Genomic DNA, 16,561 nt, shown 5'->3' on the forward strand with positions numbered 1-16,561 from the left:
CTGTGTATCTGTGACATTTTTTGTCTGCTGTGTACACAGGAGTGTGGGAGTCCCCTCCACCTCTGTGCAGACACACACACAAACACTTCAGCACTCCCTTCCCATGGCTCTGACTATAAATGCTGTTTGTTATAATTGTATACCAAAGGATGGATTATAGGTTCTGCTTGTTTGTTGTGTTTTGCTCATTCTCCATCACTGTATTTGTAGCTCTGTTTTACACATCCATCTTGTAACTATTTTCTTCTGTTCAACCATTTGTTTCACTTTGTACTTTTGCTACTCAGGCTTCTTAAATTGTGCTAGCAAGCTACATTGTAGCCACAGCCACCCTGGGGCGCACTGACAGAGGCGAGACTGTCGGACACTGGCGCCACCGGGCCCTCTGACCACCACCAGTAGGCAACGGGTGAAGTGTCTTGCCCAAGGACACAACGACCGAGACTGTCCGAGCCGGGGCTCGAACTGGCAACCTTCCAATTAGAAGGCGAACTCCTAACTCTTGAGCCACGATCGCCCCAATTTGTGCATCATCTATCAATGTGTGTAATATTATTTATGACATCAAATGGACAGAAATGAATAAAATTGTCATTTTAGAACATCTTTTTTGTGTGCATTTTTTGTCATGATGTTACCACAAATAAGTTTGATAAGTAGATATTTTTAAAAATGTAAATAGATTTTAAAATATAAATAGAACATATAATATTGTGTTTGTATGTTTCTCAATGAGATTTACAAATGTTGAGTTTTGTAGAGGTCTTAATTTGAAGAAGCAGACTATTCAAGTTTAGGCGCAGCAATCACAAAGTCCCGGTCTCCTCTGGGTTTTAGTTTGCTGCTAGGAACAATCAGAAGCAACTTATCAGCTGACCTAAGAGTTCTATTTGACTATTTTTAGTTACAAGATCAGAGAGGTATTTTGGAGCTAATCCATTTAGAGACTTAAAAACAAACAGTAAAATCTAAAAATCAATTCTATAACGTACTGGAAGCCAGTGTGAACGAGCCAACACTGGGGAAATATCATCGTGTTCGCCTGTCAAGAGTTGGGCTGCAGCATTCTGAACAAGCTGAAGACGAGAGAGCAGAGCCTGGCTGATACCAAAATAAAGATTATTACAGTAATCAAGCCTGGTTGAAATAAATCCATAAATCACTTTCTTAAGGTCAACAGATGACAAAATGTTCTTAATTTTGCAAGCGCCCTGAGCTGGAAGAAGCTGGCTTTTACAACAGGATTTATTTGTTTGTCAAATGAAAAACTGCCATCAAAGAACACTCCCAGATTTTTTGCAATGGGAGTTCTGGACTTTTCCAGAGGGCCCTACTTCAGCCGAAGTACACAGAGAAACAGGCTCAAAGTGATCAAACACAGTTGAGGAATACACGGGAACAGAAGGATCATAAGCTGGAGCGGTGATACCTCATCAACCTGATCTTTAACAGGTGTGATTCATCCAGGATGCAGTCTCCAACATCAGCTGCAGATTCACCCACTCCCACTGCTGGTGTTCCATCTCTGACACCTCAGCCACTTCACACCTCCTCCACACACCCTGGTCACTACTCCCCACCCTGAACCACAGCATCCAGCACACATCCAACACAAGGCTCCAGCCTGTCTCTCTCATCCACCCAGGTTAGAAGGGAACTGAGGATTAAAGCCAAGAAGGCAGCGGGTCCAGATTGCATGAGCTCAAGAGTCATCAGGTCCTGCCCGTGTCAATTGCGTCGGGTGATGGAGCACATCTTCAACATGAGCCTGAGGCTGGAGAGAGTTCCACAGCTCTGGAAATCCACGTCCCAAAGACCTCAACATCTACAGGCTGGTGGCTCTGACATCCCACCTGATGAAGACCCTGGCTCAGCTTCAGCCTCAGGTGAGCTCATCACTGGACACACTTCAGTTTGCCTGCCAACTTGATATTGGAGGGGATGATGCTTCCTGCAGAAGTTTTCTGATGACTCTTCAATAGTCGGCCTCATCACTGATGGGGACAACAAGGAGTACAGAGAACTGACCCAAGACTTTGTGGACCAGTGCCAGCAGAACTACCTCCAGATCAACACTGGACAAACCAAGGAGCTGGTGGTAGACTTCCACAACAACCACTAAACATCCAAGGTATGGACATTGATGCTGTGCATAGCTACATGATCCTTGGTGTTCACCTGATGATTAAACTCTACTGGACTCACAATTCAGATGCTCTCTACAGAAAAGGGCAGAGCAGGCTGTACCTGCTGCAGAGACTCAGGTCTTTTGGAGTGAAGGGCCCACTGCTGAAGACCTTCTATGACTCTGTGGTGGCCTCAGCCATCTTTTACGGTGTGGTCTGCTGGGGGGGCAGCATCTTTGCTGGGGACAGGAAGAGACTGAACAGGCTGATCTGGAGGGCCAGCTCTGTTCTAGGATGCCCTCTGGACCCAGTGGAGGTGGTGAGTGGCAGGAGAATGGTGGCTAAGCTGTCATCCCTGTTGGACAACATCTCCCACCCCATGCAGGAGACTCTGACAGCACTGAGCAGCTCCTTCAGTGGCTGGTGTATTTTTTTTCTAACAACGTAGCATTTTATTCTATTGTATATACCATGTGTGACAGCCAGTGGGCTGGCCTTGTTTTCTTGTTTTCTTGTTGACTGTCTCTTTCAGGTATGTGTTAGGTGGAGCTGACCCAATTATAGATACAGCACACCTGAGAAGGCCAGTCCCAGTATATAAAGCTACCATGACTGAACCTCTCTCTCTCTCTCTCTCTCTCTTCATCTGGGGCTCATCATGGTCCTTTGGTTATGTTCAGTTATGACTGTTGTATCACTTACAGTTTCTTTACTTTATTTCATTAAAATATCTTACAGACTGTGTGTCACATCCTTTGAGCCGGGTTGTGACATATGTTGTTCTTTTTCATCTTATTCTATTCCAGTGTTTTTCTTAATTTTTGCTACTGTAACTTTGCACTGTCCACTTTCAGCTGTGACACAACACATTTCTCACATGTGGGACTAATAAAGGTTTATCTTATCTTTAACAAGAAACTGTAAAAAGGTTTCACAGGTGGCTGGAGACACTGGTAAGTGTGGGGTAGGTGAAGGTTTGGTAACAGAATTAATGGTGTTTAATAAGACACGGAACCTATAACGGTTATTTATTAAATCCAGCTTCGCAGACAGAGTTACACCTATGCCGGTTTTTGAGAGCAGGGCTCAATGATGTAAATTAGGCTGTATATGTGTAGCATTTCATTTCCCCTTTAAACCAAGAAGAAAACAACAAAACAAAACTGAGCTCCAAGGAACACAAATAACCTCATAAAACAGTAAATCAAAAACAGAGTCTGACCTTCCTAGATTACCCGAAGAGTGAGAGTAAGATAATATATGACATATTTTATGTATACCAGATTTGCTGAATTCTGTAGTGTTGCAAAAAAGCAGATTAACCTTGCCTTTGACATAATAAATTTATTTTAGTGATTTAAAGTTCCTAAACACCACTTAAAGCCTTGTCATAGCTTTCGTGCTCTGCAGGGTATTTCTGCCATTCAAATAAACGTTACTTTTACAGCCTACCTAACAATGTTCAAGGTCTTAAACTGTCAACCAATCAAGCCTCTGTGTCAGGAAGTAGAAAAACAATTTCCTCATTGTGCTTTGCAGAGTCCAACTGGTACAAACAGATAAGAGATATAAAGATGCAGACAAGAGAACTGCTTATTATTAAACAACATCAAAACAGCCAGTTTGATCATATTAATCAGAGAGTCTGCAGAGTGGTGCTGAAACAGCTTCGAAAATGAATTTTAACATTTTACGGTCTATTTTCTTGTTTTGTGGCTTGACTTTGGCCCACAGTGGTGTTAATACCACTGAAATGAATCCATACCATCCTGACATGTGTAACCTCCTGAAAGATTTTGGGGCCGTGACAGAAAAAGTGAAATCTATGGAAACAAAACTGAAGGAAACTGAAATCCGCCTAAAGGAGACAGTAACCAGGCTGAAAGACAGCGAAAACCAAATTTTGGAGCTGCAAAGCAAAGGTAAAACAAAATGAAGTCAGATTTAATTGATTAAACTGTTAAGCATTTTATTCATTCTGGCTGAATACTCACAATTAATTTGACTCAAAGTTAACAATCTTCAAAAAAATTAGTTTAGGAAGGGAGATGGAAGGTGTTGATGCTCTTATTTTATGTTTTCAAACCTGACAATAGAGCAACTACTCCCTGAAATTCAGTGCTGTAAAATAAAAAGTCTTGAGCAACGCCTTGTTTCTATTTTTACAAAAATTGTGTATCGGGAAATCGTGTACTGAGTAAAAAACAAAGAGTTTATGTCTCTCTAACAACCTGGAAATTTGGTAGGACCACCCAAAATTTTCATATAAGAACGCAAAATTAATTACACTGTTTGTCTTATTAAAGTGCTGTATACTAAGATGAAAAAGCTTAAAACAATTATGACATTTTGAAGACCAGATAACATCCATGTTATCTAAAAGCTCATTAATAATACAATAGTAATTTTCCAAATTAAAAGCTAAATGTCACATTTATCTGCTGAGACATGTTGACAAAATATGAAGACATAAAGAAATCTGATACACCTGATCGTCTGTGTATCCTTACAGATAAGTCATAATGTCTCTGCAGCTCAAGAGCTTCAAAGTCAGTGTGGAACCTACATTTACAACAATTTTATCTTTATGATTTGATTTTCACAGAAAGAACCAAGATAATATTCAGTGCAACAGCAGGAAGAGGCGATGTACACATCGGACCCTTCAACACAGACATAATTATAGACTATAAGAAAGTAATTACAAACTTTGGCAATGCCTACAGTCCAGTCACAGGTAAGATTTACAGTCTCTTGTATGCTCATTTGTTTTATTCACTAAGTAAAAGAGATATAAGTGCAAGATGAAAACATGTTTGCAGTTCAGTTTTGGAAAATTCTATTTATTGTTATTGTAAAATTAAATGTACTAAACTCAGTTATTAAAAATTTCAAAAGCAATTTACAAATCTGACATTTATATGTAGTTAAATGATGAGAAGTAATGATCAAATTTGAATTTCCATTACTTTTTCCTTTTCTTTTTGATGTGACCAACACTCTTTTATTCTTCAGGTGTCTTTACAGCACCTGTTGCAGGTGTTTATTACTTTACCATCTTCTATCACGGTGGAAGAAGCTATTCACATTATCTGCGTATTTTCAAGAATACTGGGATGACGGTCATAACATCTGATCATAAGACAGAAAGCGACGGAGCTGATAACGGAGGAAACGCTGTGTTCCTGCAGCTGCAGCAAGGAGACCAAGTGTATGTGAGCATGGCTGCAAACACATATGTTTGGGGAGCCGACCACACAACTTTTAGTGGTTTTTTGGTCACACAGACGTAAGAAAAAGTAAATGTATGTCTGCTTAGGATGACAGGCCAGAGCTTCTTTAAATACGATGCTTGACACAAATCAAACCAATTTCTGTAACATTCAAATGTGCTTAATAATTTTGTGCTTTAATTTTATTATCACTCTTGAATTTGAAATAATTTTAAGATGCATGTTTATGTCAATTTAATTGATTTGAGTTTCATTACATTGCCTATTGTTAACTGCATTTCGATAGCTTTTAAAAAAATCTTTAGTAAGATGCTTTGAGTAGTTTCTGTATTAAAGTTTATTGCTTTATAAACAACGTTGTTTTGCTTTTTTTTCTGCTTGATCCTGAATATAAAAATGTGAGATCAATGAATAAAATTGAAGTAAATAATTTACGTACCATAATGTATGACTTTTGAAACTTACAGGGACCGCCTCCACTCCTACTTCACAATTATGTGTTGATGATGTATACTAAACAATTGTTGGGGTGCAAATAAATGGGAGTAACTTATAAGCATTTTTAGGAGTGAGGAGGATAAACAAACTGGGGCATTTAAGCTGCGTTCATCAACAAACTGATGCCTGAAAAGATGCCACGTTTCTCAAAAACAGCCATGTATTGGCACCTATGTGGAGGTCCCTCTGTTTTGAGCCTGTCAACATTATATAACTTTGAATTATAAGCACAAAATGAATTAGTGAACATAGAACAGAAATGCAGGAAAAATAGAGGATCTTTCATGTTATGACCTGTGTAGGGGCCAGGGTTATAAAATTAAAGGAGATTTACTTCCCCAAGACCCAAGCAGCCACAAGAACAACTTCTTAGCAAGAGATACACGTTATCTATGCCAGATTTGCTAAAAAAAAAAAAACACACCATTGCAAAAAACAGCTTTTACCTGCTTACATAATAAACAAATTTATTATTGTCATCAAGTTCCAGCCTTTTCATAGCTTTCATGCTTTGCAGGGTATTTCTGCCATTCAAATAAACGTTATTTTTATTTTTAACAATTTTTGGACTCACCTTTTTTTAATGCACTTTTAAAAGCTTTAAAATGTCAACAAAACAAAATACAGTTAAAAGTCCAAAAACTGATGCCCTCCAAATCAGCTCAGCAGGCCAGGTCTTGTGGTCCAATTCTGCTCCCCAGGCCTTATGTTTGACATGCCTGATACACATTATTGTTACACTACGCAGCAGTAGCTAGAAATGTTGCAATTTTCAAAATGAATCATTACCTAATCCCTGTCACTGGCTATCGCAATTGCATACATAAAGTTTTTTGTTAACTACTGTAAAGATCCCAGTTAGATCTCTACAGAAGTTCAAGGGGTCAGTGTCTCTGATCCTAGGGGTATTACAGAAATGGATTAAAGCTAGTACTTGGGGGATTTACCCAGCACTCATTACCTCTGTCTGAATGCCTACCACAAAGTCTGCTAGAATATGCCCCCCACTAGCAACCCCGAATAAGGTACAATCAACAGCCACATTCATTAATGCTCCCCATAATGATCTATGGCACTTGGAAATTTGTTGGGATTTATCTTTTGTGGCTTGAAAAATAGCTTACAGGGATCTATTAAATGTGAAAGGCTAGAATAACCAATAAGAACCTTACAAAAATAAAATGTTAATACCCAAGTTTTACATTTACATTTCAAAAGAATCCAAAAAAAGGAATGCCCAAAAAATTACCTCTAGTTGCTGATAGGATCCTTTCTTAAGCAATTTAGTAAGGACAAAGCAAACATCTCAATCAGTTAACAATGTTCACATAATCAAATCATTTCAAAAATTTGAAGAAAAATAATGGTTTTGATTAGGTTTCAGTGAGCGAGAACACTCCAGCTGCAGATTAAATCTCCCTTTAGCCATGCAGGATAAAATGCTGCATAAAATACTTTTTGAGGAGGTAGAACCCCGTGCAAAATTCTCAAAACTTGCTCTAAGGCTGTGTCCAAAATCAGGGAAAGGATGCATCAAATGCCATATTTGGAGGCAATGATGTCACAGCGACGCAACGAAGGATGTCCAAATTCGAAGAGTCCTCCAGATGTGGCGACAAATGCATCCTTATTTTCCCAAATTTCAAGGATGGGTCGGGTGTATCCTTCATGTCCTACCATATCCCAGGATTCATTGCGGGCCATACAAGGAGATTTTTTTTCTGATGATAATGGTGGTCGAAGTGGGAGAGGAAAACAGTTTCAAATGTAAGTAAATGAAAATCTGGTTGTACAAAAGTGAATTTTTTTATAGCGGTTGTATTGTTAAGCTTTGGGCATCTGCATAGACATGTTTTGTTTTTATTTAAAATAATCGTGAACTAGCTTGTATGGCTCCCGTGGTCTTTCAGGTATCGTCGCTTAGATACAGCTAATTTTGATTTTTGCAAATTAACCTTTTTGTGGTATGTTGTAGGGAAAAAAGATGAACAAAGGGCGAGCACAGCCACAACACACAGCATTGTGAGAGTTTGATGGTACGACACAACAACAAACAGGGGAAGACTGAGGACTAAAACACACAGGCAAGATAACGAGAGGAAGGAGAACAATGGGAAACACAACTGGGACAAATCAGACACAAAGAGAGAAGGGGAAGCAAAACTAGATACACTGACGTTGGACAAGGAGTATCAAAATAAAACAAGAAGTATGAGACATAATCAGACTTGCCACAGAGACGTGGAACATGACAGGCTCAGAACGAACCACACAACACAGGGGAGGCACAGAAACAGAACATGGAGCACAGAGACAAGAATAACTAACAGTGACATGAAAACATGACTAACTGGGAAGACACAGGAAATGAACAAACACAGAGACTCAAGGCTGAGCTAACACAAGTAAGATCACTGAGAACTAAAGAAACCCAAAAACATGAACAAACAATAATCAAAGAACATAATTACAAACACAAATACTGTGTCACAGGCCCAGAACCGTGACAATCTTAAACAGAAATACGGTGTCTTCCTTTCAGATTACAATTTTTTGCCTACAAGGTTTAAACATTGGAATTGTTTTGTTGTAATTATAATTTTCTTATTTCACTTTATTGATTGTTGATTATATTTTGATTACATTTATGATTTGATTACAGCAGAAATAACTATCAGCAAAAATGTATACATAGAACTTTATCACTCTGTGCTACATTACACCTACAAAGGCTGGATTTTAGCCCTTTTAATTCATTTGTGGTTGGAGTTGAGCTGAGGGATTTCAGTCTTCTTGACAGACTGTTACTTCAAAAGGCTGGTGTAACCTGCAAGAGATATTAAAAACAAACTAATTAACACTCAGATTTTTCCCTTTATTGCTTCGCAAAGAATTAAGAATGAAATGTCCACAATTTAGAATTAATAGCAGGAAGTTTTATTAAGTTTTATTAAGTTAATTAAGGGCAAAGCAAAAGCAGAATCAAAAATAATAACAATCACAAAATAATAATCAATTTTGTAATTGATTATTACACACAATAATAATCGGGTTTATTATTATTGGGCAGCTGTGGCTACAACTGTAGCTTGCCTCCACCAGTGTGTGAATGTGTGTGTGTGTGTGTGAATGGGTGGATGACTGGGTATGTAAAGCGCTTTGGGGTCCTTAGGCGGGGCTAGTAAAAGCGCTATACAAGTACAGGCCATTTACCATTTACCATTTATCTGTCACACCTTAATGGCCGGTCCGTGAAAATATTGTTGGACATAAACTGGTCCGTGGCACAAAAAAGGTTGGGTACCACTGATCTAATTAACCTACTCTGAGCTAATGCTGATTTTGTTCTTCTCTTTTGAAAGGGTTTGGTTGGAGAAGAGACGGCCTCATCCAGTGCTTTAGATGTGCTCTGTGTTACTGGAAACACTCCAACACAGCACTGGTAATGATGATCAAACATAGAGTCCAAATTGCAAGCCCACAATTTGGATTTATTTCAGATTTTAAGATTTCATTTTAGCACAAACCCTTTTAACCCAGTTATACAGAACACCCACTAAACATTACACGTCGGCTAAATGTGCAGATCATGGCTATATTTGGTCCGTCAGTCCATGACAAATTCTGGAAATCTATACGACGTCCAAACTAGTTCCACAATTTAGACGTCCAACCATGACCCAGCCTGGACGTCAACATGACGTTCAACATTAGAACTGTGGACTGGGTAACTTTTTGGATGTCTATGTCAGGTGCAGGAAATTTACATAATTAATAAATGCAATATGTTTTTTAACAAATTGTCAGGGTCCTGAGTCTCTCTACTCAGTTGGTTTCGTTTTGATCATTATTATCCGATGTTTCTGGTTAACTCTTGTTTTCTTGTTCTTAGTAGGGATGCACCGATACCGATACTGGTATCGGGTATCGGGGCCGATACTGTAAAATGTGTGCGTACTCGTACTCGTAAAAGTTAACCGATACCATGAACCGATACTATTGTAGCCCGAATTTGGGAGTAGATACTCATAATTCCCATGGACTTGAACGCCACGGTAACATAAGGTGTTCACAGTTATGTGATGTAACTGTACCCTGAATTTAATTTGCCCTGTAATATGTCACAAGGTAAATACAGGTAATTAGAGCAATCAAACTGTTATGTTAATCATAAAGTATTATTTTATGGTATGTAACTCTGAAGGGAGTTAAAATATTGTTCAGAGTTCTAATTTTCTGGAGGCCCGTGAAGGTAGCATAAAACGGGACCTGTGTATCTGTTGGAATGGAGGAGGAGAAGAGAATGGCATGGAGAGATGCACGAGGTTAGCTGAACCAAAGTGAGAGACTCGGCTAGTTTTACTGAGGTTAACTAGCACAAAAGAGTGTGTAACTAGAAAGCTAACCGTGTGGGAGCTTCGCAACAGAGTGTGGGTGAAGTGACTTTTTGTTTCAACGGTCGCACCACCGTGGAAAACTGTGTTTCCAGCTACGATCGCCGAGGCTAAAGGCTAGCCCGGACTGCTTGGCTGCACCACGGAGGCAGCCGCTATGGACTGTCGGAGAGCTGGACAGTGACGGGCTAACGTGCTGTAGCAGAGACAGCAACGGGTCCGCAGGGAGTGGATTTAGTGTGGGACTGGTGAACGGCGACCTACCGAGCAACGGAACTGTAAGTCAGACTTTTGTGCTCTTACTGGGGAGAAGAGGATTTTTCTCCATCGTCCGGCGTGAGCAGCAAACAGGCCTGCAACAAGTGTGAATGTGAGTGTGTGTGGCGCCCATGTGTGAATATTGTATGTTTAGTGGATTTATATAACGTGTTTTGGAGTGTATATTAGTGAGTCACTTACCAAAAGGTGATAATATAAGTTGGGTTGTTTAATATAATTTGAAAGGGAATTATTTCATTTATACAGTGTATTTCATTTGGTTAAGGAATTGGAATATCATTTGAGTTTAAAAAAGGGATGTGTTGTACAGTATCTGTCTCTGCCCTTACGTTCAGTAAACGTTTCGTTTGTGTTAAAGAGTTGTCTGGGGTCGTTTCTTTACTACTGGTTAAGTTTAACTTGTGTGTGGTAGAAGTATCGGATTTTGTACTCTGTATCGGCAAGTACTCAGATCCAAGTATCGGTATCGGATCGGTTTGAAAAAATTGGTATCGTTGCATCCCTAGTTCTTAGGTTTTGGTTTTAGGTTTATAGTTAAAGCTCCCTCTGTGCTATGTCTAGTCTGCGTCTCTGTGCCTGCCTTCATCCCACATCTTTGGGACCAGAGCAGGTTGTCATAGTGTTTGGCCTGTGTTTGTGCATGCATGCCGTACTTCCTGTTTTACGTTGAAGGTCTGCGTCTTGTGTCAGTTTGGCGTCTTCCGTGTCTCATCATGTGTAACCGTCATCAGCTGTGTCTCCCAGCTGTGTCTCCCAGCTGTTTCCTCTTTGTCCTGTGCACCTTTTTGTATTTACTGCCTGTGCTTGCCCTGTTCGTTGTTGCATCGTCCCTCATTGCTGTGTGCATTACCCAGTGTTCTCCCTGTGTGTGTAGTGCTTCCCAGTTTAGTTTAGTTTTGTACCGTTTCATCTATGCCAGCAAATAAAGCTGCATTTTGAGTTCAACCACATGTGTAGTAAGTCCTGCATTTCGGGTCCAATCTCCTGCCTGCCACACAGCGATACATGACACAAATAACATAATTGTTGTTATGAACATGATACATAGGAATACAGATTCTTTTTAAACAAAAACAATGTATTGTGTAATCCGGTCTTTAAATGACGACATGATGAATCCTGCTTCTGGGCCAAAACTACCCTGGATTTAATTAGGCTGTTGTGTTCTTAACATGTTTTAATGCTTTGTATGTGGTTCTATGTATTGTCAAAAAGCCCCTAAAAACAGTCAGTGATCACTGTCGACTTCTCTGGGTTTTTATTACCGCTATTCATTTTAAAGCTCAGTTTTTAAAACCTTACGCAACTACAGCACAGCCCATGCAGCAGTATATTAATTAATGAATTATCTCAGTTGTTCTCCTGACTGAAGTTTGGTCCATTTACAGCATCCTGCCATGCGATTGCATTTGTCTCTAACCATCGAGAATCCTCACGGCAACTTTTATCGAGTGGAAAGAAGTCAGCGTTCATCCTCCACCTTCACTGTTTATATTATGCTAACATAGCTGTGTCGCTAGCGATCATGTAGCACAGCGTTAAATATCAGCTAGCCAAACTAAAGTAACCCTACAAGCGTCACTGCTGTTTACTTTCCTGTCTTTATTTATGTCGGAAGTGATAGCAGAGCTGTACGTTTTAATTTGTTTGAGAAATCTCTCCGAGTAGAGATTAGATGGAAACTAGCGAGCTAACTCCTTGTTAACTTCTAACTCCATTAAGTTTAATAAATTCCATTTTCATGGATACCTGGATGTTAAACTCAATTTTTACACCTGGTAGAGCAGAACACTGATAATTTTATTACAGATGAAAGAATCTAGACAGTTTTCAACTCTCAGTGATCCCGCAGTGCTCGTTTGACTTAGAGACCTGCAGCGGAGTTTGGGCCCAGACACGGCTAGTGACGTCAGACTTAAAGACCGGATAGCCTCTTGATTTTCAGCACATGTGGGAGTTGTTTTTGTTATTTGACATTTTCCTGTTTTTCTTTAACTGTATTTTTTAAGACATTTTCACTCCTCACACTACATTTCTCTGTTAACATATTAATCAAACTTATATTTTGATTCATTTTTTGATTAAGAATAAAGAATAAAGTTACTACCAGCAACAGCACACAAAGAACAGACTGATTTAGTCTCTATAAATCACACATAAGACTGGATGTTGAGCTTTTCACTTCATTTCTGGCCGGAGTCGAGCCAAGAGCTCTCAGCCTTTATGACACTGCCTGATGGTCACGTGTTAAAGTCTGTATGCCTTACACAAACATACTGAGCGTGATATTTGTTTTGAATTTGCTTATGAGGAAAAACAGAATTAGAGTTAGATACTCAGTCTAATGTGCCTCGATACATGTACATGATAAATGTAGGAGGCAGTGACTTTATCCAGCTAATCCAAGAGTCCGGCATCACTTCAGCAAGCACAAGATGAATCTTGTAAAGGCTCTGCCCATTGAATCTATTTGGATTAGGGAACTGTGAGAACTACAGGTTTTTATAGACTGGGATACAGTGTGGTCTAATCTAAGTTTGACTTCCAGGAACCTGGCACATCAACTAAGTTGTTTCAAAACCATCCACAGAGCATACATTACACCCTATAAGAGATTCCAGATGAAACTATAGGCTACGTATCACCGTCACATATGCAACAATTCATCACCAGGCACGTTCTTACATTTGTCTCCTTAATGATACCTCTGGCATCTCCTTAAAACAAATACAATGCAAAATTTTGTTTGCCGGATTCACATCTGCAAAGAAGACAATTACAAAGCATTGGTTCAGTCCTGACATTTGTATGGAAGTATTGTGGATACGATGTCTTCTCTGTATAGTTATTTTTGAACATACTACTGCAAGATTAAATAAAGCTCGACCCACAACTGTCGAAGCTTGGAAAATCTTCTCATCCAAAATGATCTGCTGGAAGAGGCAATAACTGGTTGTAACGTTGTGTATATTCTTTTATTTGTATTTCCAGTGTATTTTTTTCTCCATGCCTTGTGACCAATGTTGCTTTGCTACTGCAGTTTATACGTATGCTGTATATGTCTGTACCCCCCCCTGCTGGCTCAACTAATGTAGTGATTTGTTTCTGAAAGCTGAAATATTTCATCAAACTCCAATATCACATCCTAACAATGCTTTTTTTGGTTAACCATTATGACAAAAACAAATCATTGGCCTGTTCATTGGCCGTAACATGAGTGTGTGGGTCGGTCTGTTCAGAGACAGCTGGAGGTGGTCAGATGGGAGTGATTTCTCTTTCAGATACTGGGATATGCAGTTATTCAATGATGAACAAAGCAACAAGACATGTGCTATGACTCTGTTAAACAGATCAGGAAAATGGAGCTCTGATGAATGTGACAAAGAAAAACCCTTCTTCTGTCATGATGGTGAGTTTTCGTCTGTAAATACGGAGAGAAGTTGTTTTGGATTCCTAATAGTTTAAAAACACAATTATTTGAGGATGTTGTCGACTTTCTGCACAAAGTTCATTAATATTATATTTCATATTAATATTATAACTATAGTACTAAGGGCAGAGTAACACACAAGCTTTTTGTAATTTTTGCTTTAGTAGAACAACATCAACAGCATAGAGAGTTTCTCATGTTCTCATGAGATTCAATCGAACCTGTTTTTTGTTTTTATGGCAGATAAATTGATCCTGATCAAAGAAAACAAGACCTGGGAGGAGGCCTTGGATTACTGCAGAACATTTCACAGGGACCTGGTTTCCATCACTAACCCTCAAGAACAGGGATGGGTGCAAGACAAAGCAAGCAACGCCTCGAGTCCTTTTGTCTGGCTCGGCCTGCGCTACTCCTGCACTCTGGATCTGTGGTTCTGGGTCAATGATCAGCTGGTCTGCTCTGAGAAGTGGGGCAAAAATGGAATGACTGAAGAGTGTGACGTGGCTGTGGGCATGCAGAGTGGAGGACAGTATGAGTGGTTCAGTCAGACAGACAATGAGATATTTAATTTTGTTTGTTTCAAATAAGACTCCATTTATTACAGACTTCATTCTGGAGTGAATTTTTTGATTTTGTAGTTTTCCGCTGTGTGAGTTTTTGGTGATGGGAAAATTCTAACTAAGAGCAAAACAAAAAAATCTATAGTCGTAAACTGCACAATATTGAAAAACGAATGCCACAAACCAGAGCATTTATATTGCAAACTGTCACAAAAACCACATAACTACTTTTTTCATAATGATGTTCTATGACAATCAATGTGATTGTGAAGTTTGTGAAAGTCTGTATAAACTGGACTGTCTGCTCGACAGTCTTTGTTGATGCAAATATTTTGCAAACTATCTGTGAGAAACTCGAGACATGTCTGAGTGAAGTAAATTGAGCAGCTGGTCACTTTTGTTTTAGTGCCTTTTCTCTTTAAAGAATAAAAAAGCTAATTAAATAATCTCATATAATCTCTATATGATATTTCCGCATTTCAGGTCAGTGCTGCTTCTTTACATGCCGCCTGTATGAGTACCACTTTATTGAAGAAAACAAGAGCTGGTATAAAGCACAGAGATACTGCAGAGAGAAATATACAGACCTGGCCAAAGTGTTTGACATGACAGACATGAGCAGACTCCGTAACTCCACACCGAATCAAGGAGAAGCCTGGATTGGACTGAACAACAACACAGGTGGAAACAGGATGTGGCATTGGTCTCTGCCAGGAGTGGAATACATTCAAAATGACAGCAGCTGGAATCTGAGTGGAAGAACTGGTAATGAGTCACCTGGGAACTGTGGGAGGAAAAGATACGATAATGGAGATAAAAAGCTGGCAGATGTTTCATGTGATAATAAAATAATAATAATAATAATAATTCTAAAAGTTAATGTTGCTACTGCTTTTTCTTTTCTTTTTGAAAATGTTGTTTGAAAACTTTATGTAAAGAGCTACAGGTCATATAGTTTGCATCCAGCTGTGTTCTGTATTACCTCAAATATTGGCTGATAGTTTATGACACTTTTTATTTCTGTATCAAACTTTGTGTGTCCAATCTGTAAGCATTGTTCTCCTGTTTTTGTGATTGGCATCTTAAAAATACAGTGCGTTCTGGATCTACCCTGTGTGTTGTCATTTATTTTTTGTTACAATGTACTTTACAACCTATTTATAGATGTGAAAGTTTTTAAAGTATATATGGTCCCCACTTTAGATGGGCTCACTCAAGATACTTTACTAACAAGTAGTAAATGGTTTGTAACTTCCTAAATAAGTTTATTAAGGTATTTATGAGTATTTATAGTTAATCTATCGAAAAAGAAGTTGGTCGATAGTGAGTTACAGCTTTGACAGCCTTTAAGTGACAGTTATAAATGTATTGTAAGACATTTATTAAGATATAGCAGCTGACTGATGTAACCCTGATATTCAGTGTTGATAAAACATCTAGTTTGAAACTACTAAGGGGGCTGGGAAGGGCACCTGTAACCGGAAGGTCGCCGGTTCGATCCCCGGCCTCTCTGTCCTGGTTGTTGTGTCCTTGGGCAAGACACTTTACCCTACCGCCTACTGGTGTTGGCCAGAGGGGCCGATGGCGCGTTATGGCAGCCTCGCTTCTGTCAGCCTGCCCCAGGGCAGCTGTGGCTACAACTGTAGCTTGCCTCCACCAGTGTGTGAATGTGAGCGTGAATGAATAATGGCATTGTAAAGCGCTTTGGGTGCCTTGAAAAGCGCTATATAAATCCAATGCAATGTATTATTACTATGTGTAGTATATGTAGAGTTTATAGTATTATGTAGGGTATGTTAACCATCTACTTACCTTTCACCAATGGTTTTGTATACCATTGAACATCCTGAAATGAGTGGTTTGTAACTGATGCAGAGTAGCGTTTATAAATGATTAATCAATGAGTTTTAGAACATGAAAACATAATTAATAAAAAGTGTTGTACATTAGCTTATTCATCATGAATAAAGTGTTTAAAGCAGTGCTTGAAAACTATTAACTGATAATGAGAAATACTTTGTAGATGCTGTAGAGAGAAGTA

The 16,561-nt window shown here is 39.1% G+C and overlaps 2 protein-coding genes across 2 annotated transcripts; both read left to right on the forward strand.

The window, feature by feature from the left end:
• The first annotated feature begins 3,783 nt into the window (after positions 1 to 3,783).
• Positions 3,784 to 5,529, forward strand: LOC106098988 (cerebellin-1-like). The gene is made up of 3 exons (XM_013277257.3): positions 3,784 to 4,048; positions 4,732 to 4,863; positions 5,142 to 5,529. The coding sequence occupies exons 1-3, from the start codon at positions 3,802 to 3,804 to the stop codon at positions 5,417 to 5,419; spliced, it is 657 nt and encodes a 218-aa protein (XP_013132711.2). The 5' UTR covers positions 3,784 to 3,801; the 3' UTR covers positions 5,420 to 5,529.
• An 8,054-nt stretch (positions 5,530 to 13,583) lies between these two features.
• LOC112846517 (macrophage mannose receptor 1-like) lies at positions 13,584 to 14,628 on the forward strand. Its single transcript, XM_025906078.1, has 2 exons — positions 13,584 to 13,939; positions 14,204 to 14,628. The coding sequence occupies exons 1-2, from the start codon at positions 13,744 to 13,746 to the stop codon at positions 14,545 to 14,547; spliced, it is 540 nt and encodes a 179-aa protein (XP_025761863.1). The 5' UTR covers positions 13,584 to 13,743; the 3' UTR covers positions 14,548 to 14,628.
• The last annotated feature ends 1,933 nt before the right edge of the window (positions 14,629 to 16,561 follow it).

This window comes from Oreochromis niloticus, linkage group LG3, assembly GCF_001858045.2.
Source record: "Oreochromis niloticus isolate F11D_XX linkage group LG3, O_niloticus_UMD_NMBU, whole genome shotgun sequence".
In the NCBI taxonomy this organism is placed as follows: Eukaryota; Metazoa; Chordata; class Actinopteri; order Cichliformes; family Cichlidae; genus Oreochromis; species Oreochromis niloticus.

Bases quoted from the DNA above. Each gene is read 5' to 3' on its own strand.
- LOC112846517 (XM_025906078.1), top strand. From the start codon at position 13,744: ATGAGTGTGTGGGTCGGTCTGTTCAGAGACAGCTGGAGGTGGTCAGAT. The intron at 13,940-14,203 runs GTGAGTTTTCGT...TTTTTATGGCAG, and splicing joins ACCCTTCTTCTGTCATGATG to ATAAATTGATCCTGATCAAA.
- LOC106098988 (XM_013277257.3), top strand. From the start codon at position 3,802: ATGAATTTTAACATTTTACGGTCTATTTTCTTGTTTTGTGGCTTGACT. The intron at 4,049-4,731 runs GTAAAACAAAAT...TGATTTTCACAG, and splicing joins TTTGGAGCTGCAAAGCAAAG to AAAGAACCAAGATAATATTC. The intron at 4,864-5,141 runs GTAAGATTTACA...TTTATTCTTCAG, and splicing joins TGCCTACAGTCCAGTCACAG to GTGTCTTTACAGCACCTGTT.